Source organism: Condylura cristata, unplaced genomic scaffold (assembly GCF_000260355.1).
Source record: "Condylura cristata isolate star-nosed mole 26May11 unplaced genomic scaffold, ConCri1.0 scaffold00024, whole genome shotgun sequence".
NCBI lineage: Eukaryota > Metazoa > Chordata > Mammalia > Eulipotyphla > Talpidae > Condylura > Condylura cristata.
Genome location: NW_004567125.1, coordinates 24,239,326 through 24,253,509, shown reverse-complemented (window position 1 = coordinate 24,253,509; position 14,184 = coordinate 24,239,326). Strand labels below are relative to the sequence as shown.

The following is a 14,184-nucleotide window of genomic DNA, read 5'->3' as shown; positions in this document are numbered from 1 at the left end:
CCCCCCCCGCCTTTCAGATTCATGTGCAAGGCAGACCAAACAGAAGAGTTTGTGGCTCCCAGTACACAGAACTGGCTATTGCCGAACCTTGGGGACACCAGTGGAACCCTCTCCTGCCACATGTGTTGAGCAGCAGAACTTGAAAAAGAAACCAGCAGAGAAATACTTCAGCCCTAGCCTATAAGACCCATATTGTTAACAGTTCTTTAAATGTCAAATGTATGCACAGCTATGCACACCAGCTGTCCCCAGCTGCTGTTGTCACTTCCTAGGCGTCTCCAGAAGTGCTAAGGAGGCACATGCCATCCCTCTCCCACCCAGAGGAGGCCTTCCCCACTCAGACAGGGGCTCCGAACCTCACAGCTGCCCAAGCCCAACTCACAGGCTGCTCCTCAGATGAAAGTCACCCCGACCGAACAGGTGCAGAAAATGAAGGTTACTACCGTTGGCCCTTGAACAACACAGATTGGAACTGAACAGGACCACTTATGGGGATTTTTCCCACAAATATAATTGGTGCTCTGGATCTGCAAATTGTACATTTAAGGATTCAACCAATTGTGAACGCTGGTGGAATTGAGCTCACAGGCCACTCGCAAATGTGGAGGGCCAACTAAAGGGACTTGAGTAACACCGATTTTGATACCCACTGGGGTCCTGAATCACATTACCAGTTATTACACGTAATAACTGTAGTTAAGTTTTTGGGAAAATCTAAAGTTACATGCGGTTTTTCCTACTATTTGGGGCCAGGGCCCTAACCCCACTGTTGATCCAACATGCATGAAAGGCATTAGAGTTACTCTATGCCAGACCCTGCACAATGGCTGAGCATCTGCATGTGTGTGAGATCCTGCTGTCATTTCAGAGGAGGAAACTGTCTACAGTAACCTGAGCAAGTGGCGCATCAGGCTTCTCACCCACTACTGTAAGGTGCCAAAGCTCAGGCTTCTCCCAGTGTGTTCTGCCCTCTTTGTCAGCCAGAGAAGGACATAGGACAATTCAAAGATGCAATTCCAAACAGGTTGGAGTCATCAGAGTGGATATGAGCAGAAAAAACCTGTCCCACTGGGCAGTGTTTTGTCTGTTAAGGCACAACTTAAATCCATACTTAGAGCTTTACCTGAATCACCAGTGACTTGTTAACACAACCGTCCACTCTTCGCCCTCTTCAAATACAAGAATCTGACTTGAATTTTCTAAATTAAAACATGGACACACTTGAAAAAGAAGTAAGGATAAAAAAAAAAAATCAGAAAAGCTTAAACAAAGGAGATTATCCCTCCAGTAAAAATATAAAAAGGAAGTGTGTAGTCCAGCACCTATAGCAAGCTGTCACGAGAGAGCATCTGACGTGTAGGAACAGGCCTTGAGGAGAGATACCTCAGCAGCATTTGGGCAGAAAAGGCTGTCAATAAACACTCTCTAAGTAAGTAATATAAAATCCTTAGGTCTGATGACTCTTCATTCACACATGCCATTAAGGATGTCCTCACCATATCTTCTTATTTTCCTTTGTAACCATTCCACAAATTATCACAGTTTCTTAGTAGCCCATAGTTGGCCAATATAATTATTTGTTTCCTCCTTAATCCTACTGAATCTGGTCTCTCCCCAGGTCAATCCTTCCCTTACTTACGCTAGATAAATTGTCTTTTATATATATATGTATATGTATATATATATATATATCTTTCTTACTATATTTTATGTAGGCAGTATTTTTGCCTTAATATTTAACGTCTCTTTCTCAAAGCAATGCAAGTTGAGTTTTAAAGCCAAATATTTCTAAAAGACATGTATTGAAAATACAGCAGTCCTTTGCCAGACCTCCCAGCCTTGAATCACACTCCCCAGAAGCCAAACTTTTAGCTACTTTACCTGTTTCTTTTGGTATTCATTTTCAATTTTCTAAATATTATACTCACACAATAGCTATTTTCTTATCTTTCAATTTTAGATATTGCTTAACAACTTCCTTAGTATGGAACCTCACATTTTACACTATGATAGTCCCTTCCCCTCCCCATATTTATCCTCCCCCACCCTCTCAAGGCAATTATATCACCATAAGGGGTTAACTCAAGATCCAGCCTTAACAGTGTAAATCTGGTTGACAACTGAGTAGCATATAAAGGACTTATTATGTTTATATTCCTTTGGTGGTAACATTTTTGTATTTTGTGGAATGGCTTAGGTAGGTTGTATTTGTGTATATTCAGATAATAACAACATTTTTACATACATATATTCACACACACATATATATATCTTCATTCGCACACAGACATTTGATTATTGAACAAAGTAGGGGGTCAGGAATACTAATAACTTTGCTACCCATGTGGAGTAAAAAATCTCAGTATTACTTTAATGCTACTTGTCTGCTGTTGTTGACTAGAAAACTTACTGATAACAAAGAAAATAATCAGCACATAATTTGAATGCTATTATCTATTGTATACTATATGCTAACAGCAAAATAAGCTGAATAAAAGATGATAGTAAGACTATGAAAAGAGAAAATACATTTATAGCACTGTATTTTAGAAAAAAATCTCCATTTAAGTGGATCTCAACAGTTCAAACCCATGTTTTTCAGAGGTCAATTGTATGTAAATTTGACAAACCATTAAAATCAATCTTCAGAATACAAATAGATAAGCCAGTCAAGAAATGGGCAGAAGAACTTAAAAGATGCTCCAAAGAGGAAATGCAAATGGCCAACAGGCATTTGAAAAAATACTCAACATCCCTTATAATCAGGGAAATGCAATTCAAAACCACAAGGAGATACCACCTATACCAATAAGAATGGCACACACCAAAAAAATTAGTAACAACAAATGCTGATGACGATGTGGTGAAAAAGGAACTCACCTACATTGCTGGTGGTAATAAAAACTGTTCCAACCACTATGGAAAGCTGTATAGCGGTTCCTCAGATTTCTAAAAATGGAGCTACCATATGACCCAGCAATCTCACTCCTAGGTATCTACCCAAAGGATGCAAAAATACTGATTCAAATGAATATCTGTACCCCTACGTCTACTGCAGCACTATTCAGAATAAATAAAACCTGTAAACAACCCAAATCCCCAAAATAGACAATTGGATCTAGAAAATGTGGTGTAGATACAGCGTGGAATACTATGCAGCAATCAAAAGATAAACTAATGCCAGTTGCAGCAACATGGAAGGCGATAGAAGGAATTATGCTCAGTGAGAAAAGAAAAAAAGAAAAAAAAATATTGGACGGTATCACTTATAAGAGGAATACATATGAACTGAATAAAATATCAGGGGGAAAAAAAGCAATAAGAAAAAAAAAACAGAAATAAACAGACAGCTATAAACCTGAGATATTCTGCAGGGGAGTGGAAGGGAGAAGGATCAGTATGAGGGAGAGGAGAACACAGGGGACTGTGTGACAGTGCATGGATGAATTGGTGGTGGAAATTCTATGAGAACTACACCTGAGAAAAGCAGGCATTGTTAAAAAATAAACAATGATGTAAAATATAAATGAAAATCTTAATACAATAATACACATGAGGGAACATATTAGTTTCACTTTTCTTTCTCAAAGATATATTTTGAGCCCTTATAATCACACTCAAATCTGAATGTGCTGCTTTGTAGACATTCAACCATTGTCATGCTAGACTTCCCTTCATCAGTCATGCTGGGAATCCCCTTTGCCTTTTCTGTTGAATCTCGTTTCCATGAATATCATATGCTTCTCTTAATTCAATTACTTCTTTTTTTTTAAATATTTATTTATGCATGCAGAACTGGGGTACAGGCCAGAGGTGCAGGGGCAGTGAGAAGATTCACCAGAGACAGAGAGGGGAGCAGAACAGGCTGACTGATAAAGTACACTGCTGAGGGGAGCACCAGGGGAGACAAGAGAGGTCTGCTGCACCCTGTGGATCACCTCCAGGGCTGAGAATCGAACCCGTACTGAAACATCTGTGACTAGCTTCTAGCGCTGCATCTTAACCCATTGCTCCACCCAGAAGGACCCTACTTCTTTGTTTTTAATAACTCATATCCTAGTAACATTCTCAGAAAGTATCTGAAAACACTCTTTTCCATCTACAAATAATTGCTATTTTGGCTGGGTATAGAATTCTATCTTGTTCCTTATCATCCCTCTTCAGAAATTTTTAGGAACTTCTCTATTGCTTTCTAATTTTCAATCTTGTCATCGAGAAGACCAGAATTACTCTAATTCTTGGTTCATTGCAGAGCAAATCTATTCCCTTCTAAATCACCAGAAGCTTCTGAAGAATTATCTTTACTCAAATGTTCTGAAAGTTCATGGTCATGTATCATGGTATAGTCTCCAGTAGTTGTGCTGAGTGCTAAGTGGGCATTTCCATTTTTAATTAAATTCACTCTCTTTGATCTCCACATTCACCTTCCTCTCATACAAACTACCACTACAATCTAGTTAATGAATATTTTTATGTGAATGCATTTTTACAAATGGTATATTGTCTTGTGTACATGAATATTTTTGTATATGTGTATGGTATCAAACACTGTTTTCACTAAACTATGCTTCAAAAACACTTTGTTGCCATGGATACATGGTATTTGTTGTTCCCAACTGCTGCCTATATGTCACAGTCTGCATCCAACAGTTGACCCTATCTATTATCCCAATTGCAGATGCCAGCATTGCGTCTGACCCCCGCCACCATAAAATAATGCTGGAAAGAGCATCCTTGCATTTGAGATCTTCCTACCTGGCGATGTAAATCTGTTAGTTTGGGGAACCTTTTTAGTACTTTTTGTTAATTTCTTCTATTTCTCTGTTCATTTTATTCTAATTAGTTGAATTAGGGCCAGTGCCCTGATTTTCATATTGTTGTTCTATTTTCTAAGTGTTTAATGAAAATGTATTTCAACTATTTAATATCTTGTTTTAATTTCTAATAGTTTTACATTCTTATCACTTCATTTTTACCTTAATGTATTTTACCTTTACATCTAAGAACTTTTTTTAACTGCTGATTGGTTTATATAAACAGCAATCTCTTGCTCTGTGAGTGAAATCTTTCTCTTCTGTCTCTGTTCATATCAATTATAGTTAAGTTACCGTTTGCTCCCTGCAATGTTCACATTCCCTCAAGCATATTTTTCTACTAACATTTTGGTTTTGGTCTTTTGTTTTGCACATTTTCTTCAGTTGTGATGATCCCTAACTATTTAATATCTCATTTATAATTATCCTAATAATTAAGTATTCTTATTTAAAAAGCAAGGCAAAAAAGACTTATTGCAAACTGTGTGCATTGTTGGAGCATGTGCAGGGATCAGGAGAGTGAGCTGAGTAGTGTCTCCCCAGAAGATATGTCTATATCCTAATACCTGGAATATTTGGCAAGTCTTTACAGTTGTATTTAAGTTAAAGATCCTGAGATAAAGAGATAATCTGAATCACACAGGTAGAGGGAGATTCTATACAGAAGAGAAGGAAGCAATGTAACCAACGTTGGCAGAGGCTGAAATAACAGTCACAGACAAGGAATGTTGAGAATCACCAGTCTCTGAGAGAACAAAGAAATTCTCCCATGGATCCCTTAGCAAAACAAGGGAGCGTGGTCCTGCCATATTTTTTAACTCTAGCCTCCACAACTGTGGAAGTATTAACCTCTCTCACAGCTTAAATCAACTATTTTGAGGTAATTTATTGCATCAACCACAGGAAAAAAATTAAGTGAACTTCACAGAAGATAATAGATGGAACCCATTTCCCTGGCAACCTCCAAGAATCAGTATACATAGGTCTTTTCTCTTCAAATGGAAATGAGATAAGGTTTCCCCACAGAGGAATGAGATGAAGTCCTGTCAGACTGCTATTATTTCTGAAAGTCCTGAGGAAGAGAGGTTGGGAGTATGACCTTCAGTTTGTGGACTTTCACTTGTCTACCACCACAAACCAACCTCACTCTGGGGAACCTCAAGTTATCATGTCAAGCTTCTCTTCTGATTCAACCTCTAATGACAGTAAATCTTCTAACTTTGGCTAGGCTGGGATTTGGCTAGCACAGACCCCTGTTAGCATGGTTTAGGATTGGGCATCTAAGTTCCATACCAGGGCTTGTACGAAAGACCCTCTAAGATCTATCCATTTAGCCACATTTCATATGGGATGGGTAGATTTTATTTTCCAAAGTGACCTTTTCATTCTGGTTCAGTTAGGCTGCATGACAATCTCATCGCCAGCCCCCCAAACCCTGACCCCATTTCTTCATGTTTGCTTATGTGGGGATTTCCCCTTCCTACAATGTTTACTCCAATATATTCAATTTTATCCTATTATACATTTTATATCCAAGCAAAATTCCAGTCCTTCATGAAACCATCCCCAATAACTGTACATATATATATAAAATATTCTCTCTTCCCTCAAACTGAATATCTGAATCTTATATTAGTAAAGAACCCTATGCCCTAATTGTTTCAAGCGTTTGTGCAGTCCCCACAGCAAAATTTAAGTACAGGAAACATGATTTTACCTTCTGTGCTCTTTGCCACACTTACCGACGCACAGGGCATTGAGTACTTGCTAACCAATATACATTGTTTTGAACCACAAAGATGAAATTTGAGATCCAGTATATGACAGATTAGAATTGTTTGAAGAGAAGCTGTATCTTATTCTACTTTATGTCCCTAACAACCAGCACAGTATTTTACACAGAAGGCCTTTGACAATCAAATGACCAAATAAAGGATGGCTGACAGAATGACTCCCACAGATTCTGGGTTCAATGTTGCACCTGGTTGAAAGACTTCTCAATTCTAGAGAAAAATAAAGACAACTAGAATAATATTTCACTGCTGCATACCAGTATCAAGAACATCATTTGGCATAGGGACTGCTCAGCATTTGGCACATAGGGGCTGCTCAGGAAATGTCTTCTAAATGGAGGTTAATGAATGAATTTGCAAATGGTCAAGGGCATCAGCATATAGTTTAAAAATATTAAGAAAAGAATATCTGGCTTACCCGGAAAGCACTCCTAGGACTAGGTTGAGAACAAAGAAGGATCCAATGATGATGAGGGGGATGAAATACAGCCAGTTCCAGGTGGCTCCTAAGGCATCATTGGTCTGAAAAAGAAAAAATGGTTCCTTAGTACTTCATCAAAACCATCGCTAAGACAGGCCTCCACTCCTGCAGCTTCACAGGTAGGGTGCTGTAACAAACACAACTCCGTACAATTTAAAGTTGTCTCACTCATTTGCAGCTTGGTGTTATCATGGACTAATTCATATTATCCCATGCATACAGTGAAGGACATGCATCGGCCTCACTTAACTGATGATATAGCTGAACCCCAAAACACCAAATACATTTCCAATGTCATGCGAACAATCTCTGGTTTTATGTTTGGTGATATAGGTTCTAAGCCTTTGCACTTTAAATTGGACAAATTTTTAGACAGAGGCAGGCTGTAGCCATCATTCTGTTCAAAGGATATTGGTTTAAGCCTAGCTTGACTGAGTTCCTCTGGAGATGAGAGCTTCTCTCACATCTAGTTTAGCCCTTGACCCTGAGCTCTGGTTTTCTTTCTTCAATCATAGTCCAAAAGCACAGAACTGGCCCAGATGTGGTCCTAGCAAAGCTTAGGATAAAACAAGAAATAAATCTAGGTTTGTTTGCTCTGATACTAACATTGGGAACTGAAAATAACATGGAAATCCATACTCTGTATTTTAAAGCCAACAAGTTGGATTCAAGGCACTAGACCATGGGGGCTTGAAAGAGAGTAATACCACAGGATATAGCTAGATGAAGCACTCTTGGCAGGATGTCTTAGGAACTTGAAACAATTTTGCCACATTATTTTATGAACAGCCATCCTGACACTTGCGACTCAACGGAGTTTAGTTTCACTCTCCCTCATCATGAGATCGACCCCAAATCTTCCAAATGATCTGCTTGTGTGCATTTACATCAGCAAGGCTTTGAACCTACTCCAAACTTTAATATCCATTTGTAACTCAACTGTTTCTGAAAGATATTTTATTTTCAATTCACTGGAGAAACAAGTCCAAAGTCAAATACAAAACATTTACAATTTTTACACTGTCAAAAATTCACAGGCTAAATTAGAAAACGTTAGATCAAAATTTTGATAATGAAGTGTTTCACCCCTGATTAACCATTCTCTCACTACCAAATTTTGCAAGCATATTTTGAGTCACTGTCCTCATGGTTCCCCTGGATTTCTGTGGCATTCTGTCTTGTTTGTCTCCCAGATTATCTCATTTTTCTTTCGGTCTCCCATTTAGATGCATCAGTCCTCAGAATATAGCCTCGTCCTGATGAAGGTAGCTATCACTACATAGATGTGTCCATTAGAAAGAGCTTCTAAGGCAATTTCTTTCACCAAACTTGGCCTCTTGTCTTGCCCCTACATTGCTTAGAGAGAAAAGGTTTCGAATGAAGCAAAATTAAAGTCAGACACACGCACACCTTCTGAACTGAATGGACCACAGGACCATTTCAGAGTGTAAGATCTAGCTGTTCTGTACAAGCAGGTCCGGTTAGTTAAACAAAGATGTGAGTCAGATCTCACAGGTAATTCTTCCAGGTTGTCAGTAGGAAGATGAGCAGCATTTAGTGCCGAGGGCTGCCAGGATTTTTAATGGACAGAGGAAGGCAGTTTTTTTCTGAGCTATGGAGACCGCCATCTTCTACGAGTCTAAGGAGACCAGACTCATCGTATGAGCCATGTATAGCTAGCTCAAACTTTTCTCATGATTATAAATACAACATTTGTAAAGACTCCGAGGGTTCACCAATTCGGGGGTCAGTGGGTGGTGGACTCCAGATCCACAAATTTCATTCTCTCTATGGCTTAACCAGTACCGACTCCTCCTTAGTAAGTATATGGCAAAGAGTAAAGTCTACTCCCAGAACCCGGATCATTGTTTGGTTGCCAATAAACATTAACAGTTAACTGTAATAATGAGGGGCACAGAGATGGCAACTCCCTCCCCCCATGCCTTTGCTAATGCAAATATAACTTTTGACTCCAACCACATTTAATTACTAATAGCCTGTCTTGGGCCCAAAGCCTTACCAATAATATTGGTATTATATATTACTAGTAATATATTACCAATTGGTAAGCTCATTTTGTAAGTTATATGTATTACATTCCATAATAAAGGAAAGAAAATTTTATTCCGACTATCATAAGGGCAGCCACATGAAGCTCTTCATCCTCACTGTCTTCCTGAGTAGATGACGAAGAGGTGGCTTGAGAAAATCCACATATAAGTGGACCTGCGCAATTCGCCATGTTATTCAGCAGTCAACTGTATTTGGTGTCAGCAGTAGCAGTGATGAAATTATGACCTTCAAGGTGAACTCCAGTTGGTAAAAGCAATAGTGAAAATGAAATTATGACATTTAATGTAGCCTGGGAGGGACTGAGATACAATTTGAAGGAGGTTAGAGCAATCTCAATGGGGTAACTATTTGCCAGAGAGGCTGGGACTGAAGAACATTTCCCAAATTACATTCTGATTGCTGGTGATCTGTACAATGTTAATATGTAGAAAATGAGCTTCTCCAACTCAAGACATTTGGGAAACACAGAAGATTATACTTCCATTAGCCTGCAAGAAGACCACATTTTATAAACTTTCTTGATTATGAAACCTTCTTTCTGAAGCAAAATCTGTTAACATTATGAGGATAAACAGCCTCGGAAATGCAGAACTCTCTGTAGTGGTCCTGAGGTAGAAGCGGGGGTCCCAATTCTTCTAGACCATACCAACAAGAGTTTCGTTTCATTAGGTGCTTTGTGTGGATGTTTCAGGTTTCCTTTAAACTTAAAGGCAAGAACCTTAATGAACTGCTCGCGCTGTATCTGGCACCTAAGAAAGTCAGCTCACTCTACTCAACTAATCAAGACCACTGTTTGAATAAGGTGGGTCTCATGCTAAAAATATAGCCCCGAAATTCATTCTAATATTCCCCCTTTCAATCTGTACAACTTCAATTTGCTTTAAAAAAAAAAAAAAGTCTACCATCATGGACAGCACTGGGACCCTTTAGACAGACAAGGAGAAGAATATCTAGGGGGACACCTGCACCCCAGCACTGCGCCCTAGGGGCTCTTAAAGAAGACTAACAGCTTAAAAGCTTCTTCTGGAGAAAGCCTGACAGCTCCCAGAGATTATTCACTAAGTCTTTTAATAGACTTGCCCCACCCTCCCTATACCTTTCCCCTGCCCTCTGGTCGTAGTACCCCCATCCTTCCTTCCAGGCAACCCCACACTTCACTTCTCCAATCTGTCAATAGATCAGTGGCATGCCCAGAGGGACCAGGGGACAGACCTTAGCAGGAAGTGGGCAAGCAGAGGACTTCAAGCTCCCTTCCTCCTAAATGGCAAGCTTCTTTCTGATGCTAATTAGAGCTGCAATCTCCTTCTGATTCATCACTATTAAAGCCTTAAAATTGTCCAGTGTAGGAGAGCCAACTACTCAAGTATCTCTTGAGATCAAAAAAGAAGAAAGTAATCGACAACTCCGAAGGCACTGGAGGCACGTGAGGTGGGGTTCAGGCGCCCCACGTGGGAAGTTGCCAGTTCAGCTTGAGTTGTGACTGACTGAGTGCTCCTCCAGCCTGCACGTGTCTGCTTCAGAGCAGACGGCACCTGAGTGAGTAGGAGATTCTCTCCCTTTCTTTCTCTCCCTGCTTCTGGGACTCTCCCCGAAGCCGCTTGCCTGCAGGATCATAAAACTTGCTGGTCCTTAGGGACTCTTCTTGCAAGAACAGGGGACAGCCAGGCTCAGTGTGCCTAGTGCCATCTTGGGGAGGAAAACCCACAGCTTTCCCAACACGTCCCACGGTATTCCGTCTCCAGGAGTCTCCAGAGGAGCTTCCCCACCCAGAGCAGCACAATGAAGCAACTAAGAGTAAATCAGACCCTCCCTGCGAAGGAGGTCGCACCAAGCACACCCATCTCTCGGTGCCACTGGGCACACACACCTGCTATGTGTCCATCATTGCAGAAGGACACTTTTCTTTTCTTTTCTTTGGGGCAATGTCCTCTTTCTTGGGTGCTGATTCTCCTCCCACCTGACCCAGCCAAGCCCTCAGACTGGCAGGCTGGCAGCTCTGCCTTTCTCACCTGCTGATTCCCTGAGTGACACACACACGCACGTGTGCGCAGGACGGGGGTGATGACAGACAGAGAGCGCGGCTGGGGGCGGTGGCCGCCTGCACAGGCAGTGCTCAGCGGGTACCAGTCCTGACACAGCGGGAATGTGTTCCTTTGGGAACCTGCCTGGTTGGGGGTGGTGAGTGCACCCACTCCCTGCGTAAACAGGCACACATGGCAATTATCACATTAATCTCCGGGGGCTGGGGGAGATAGTGGGAAGAGCAGGATTGAGAAAAGAGAGAGGAAGAGAGCAAGGAGAAGGGGTTCTGGGGTTCTACTGGCCGGAGGATGCACAGGCAAAGCAGGGTTCCCACCGTTGGAAACGGGTTTCTACTAGGGCTCCATGAAGTCTGTGGAAAACATGCTGGTGGCTGTCTGGTCTGGGCATGCTTTCCACTGAGCAGCTCTGATCAGTGAGGCTGAATTGCATGCAACTGAGCGAGGAAAATGGGCAAGTTGGGGCTCTGAGAATAGATGTTTCCAGGGTTCTTTCAGAGAAAAGGGATCTGCAGGGCACATCTGCTTCCCAGGCTAGAGGGAGCATCAGCTAGCAAGCCTTGGGCTGGCCCACAACAGTTTCTCGGCCAGCATACTAGAGGCTGAGCAATTCTGTATTGTGGGATGTTGTTTGATGCAGCCATTAGCAGCATCCCTGGCCTCTACCCACCAGATGCCAGTAGGACTCCCCGAGTTGTCACAAACAAAAATGCCTCCAGAACTGCTAACGTTCTGGGGACAAACATGGCATCCAGTCGAGGGCTGCTGGCCTAAAGGCACCAATCTCACGAAGGGAGCTTTGGAATTACCAACTGGGCACAGGTCAGGGGGGGATGGGTGCAGCAGACTCCCTAAACTGCCAAAAAAAAAAAGGCCAGCCCATTCATTTAAGGCAAAGCCTCTGTCCCAGGCCTCTCTTGGGAAGGGAAGTTCAGAGAGGCAAAGAGTGGGAAAGGAGAGAAATTCAACTGCTTACACTGTCCCTAAAGGCAGTGTGCCCATACACATGCCACTTCACCAACTGACCAGCTTAACTAGCTCCCTCTGGCTCCCAGCACCGCAAATACACCTCAATGGACTCAGAGCATGTCTCAGGGCAGAAATGCCATGATTTGTTCTTCAAAGGTATGGACTACCGAGCACATGGCTACCTAGATACTCTTCTAGGTGTTGGGGACACATGACAAACAAAGCAATCTCAGGCCTTGCTCCTTGAGAAATGTAAGGCATATCAGGGAGACCCACAGTAAAAACATGAGCACACACTGGCCCTCCCTGGTGGCGCAGCGGGTTAAAGCACAGCACTAAGAAGCTAAAGCCACTTCCACATGAGTTCGATTCCCGCCTGCCCCGGAGGTGACCACATGGCGTGGCAGACCTCTCCTGACCCGCCTGCTGCTCCCCTCAGCAGTGTACTTCCTCGATCTGCCTGTTCTGTTCCCCACTCTGTCTCTGGTGAAGCCTCTCACTGCCCCTGAACCTCTGGCCTGTACCCCAGTTCTGTATGCACAAATAAATAAATAAATCTTAAAAAAAAAAAAAAATGAGCACACAAATATTGTACAACTTGACCCTGAGGTGGGCTCTGAGGGAGCCGCACAGGACACTGATGGGGCATTCGGGGGTAGGGTCAGGATCTGCTGGGGCTTCCAAGCAAAGAACCACATTTCTCCTAAGAAATTACCTGGGCTGAGATAACAGAGGCCAGAAAGGCCTCCTCCTGCTAGAGGAGAAACAGGTTACGATGCAACAAGAAGGGAGGACATATAACGAAGAGAAAGGAGGGTGAAGAACGCCCTCTTGGAATGGACCCCACCACTCTGCAACAGCAGCCCCCTCCCCAGCTCCCGTGTGGATGTTATGCTGACACACACCCGCCTTCCAAGGGCAGCCCCCTGGATTGTGCTCAATGTGCTTTATCCAGTATAAACAGTCTCCAGGTAACCCAGTGTTTCCGTCCTGCCCCTCCCCAGACACCTACTCGCTCCTCAAAGGTAACACTGCCCCAACTTCTATGACCATCCTGGGGCTGGCCTCATTGAGACATCTCGCTGAGCATTCCCTGCATATGCCTCGCACGCCTCTGCCATCCACATGCGCTCACAGTTCAGGCCATTTCCCAGAAACGTACATGTCCCACCACTCCAAATCAGGGTCCAGAGCTCACGGACCTGACAGGTTCTGTGTGGTCTTCACCAGGTATCCTTTATGACAGGAGCCCTCAACGCCCGGCAGCTACACAGGTTGACAGCCTATGGCTCACACCTGCACCCTTCTCCGAAGCCCACCCCTCGTTGATATTCTTGCTTCAACTGGTAGTGGATTTAAGTTTTCCTACCCCCTTCCACGGAACCTCTTCTCCTTGGGTATGCTGTAGTCTGTGTCCATCTGTCAGGGGTTACTGACTTCGTTCCGCTGCCATCTAGTTATAGGTAGAGAAGGGGAGTTTGGGAAGCTCATTCTGCCGCCACCTTGCCTGTCTGCCCTCAGCTGGCAGTCTGCCCGTCAGGGAGAGGGTGGCAGGGGGACCCATAGGCAGCCACTAGCTGATGCGGGAACATCATAGCCCCTTGCCTCTGGGTGGGGCATCCTCTGCACTGCAGGGCACAGTGCAGAGCGCCTGTGGGAACAGAGCAGGTTTAAAACTTTTGACGTCAGAGGAGTTCCCTCTGACCTAGCCTGCTTCCTTCCCACCTTATAGAGGAGCTTCTCAATAAATCATTGCCAGAAACAGCCCAGAGTCTGCTTGTAGGGAATCTCGCCTAAGGCACTGTATTATTTTCTCGTTAGGGTGTTAACCAATGTTGAGAAGCTGACGGTATCTCCCCGTGCCCAAGCGCAACCAGTAGATCCCACAAACCACTAGGCAATTAGTGGCCCACAGGGTCCATCCTACCTGGTTTCCCACATACCAGGAGCCCGTCACCATCAAAGAAGATTATGAGAATAAGTCCTCCCAGCCACTATTGATAGAAGAAACGGTG

The 14,184-nt window shown here is 43.0% G+C and overlaps 1 protein-coding gene across 1 annotated transcript in view; it reads right to left on the bottom strand.

The window, feature by feature from the left end:
* CACNA1E (calcium channel, voltage-dependent, R type, alpha 1E subunit) overlaps positions 1 to 14,184 on the bottom strand; it is a 291,648-nt gene that overhangs the window by 128,122 nt on the left and 149,342 nt on the right. Inside the window, exon 7 of the mRNA XM_004688539.2 lies at positions 7,026 to 7,129. Coding sequence (XP_004688596.1) covers positions 7,026 to 7,129 — 104 coding nt within the window. The remainder of the gene's footprint in view (positions 1 to 7,025; positions 7,130 to 14,184) is intronic.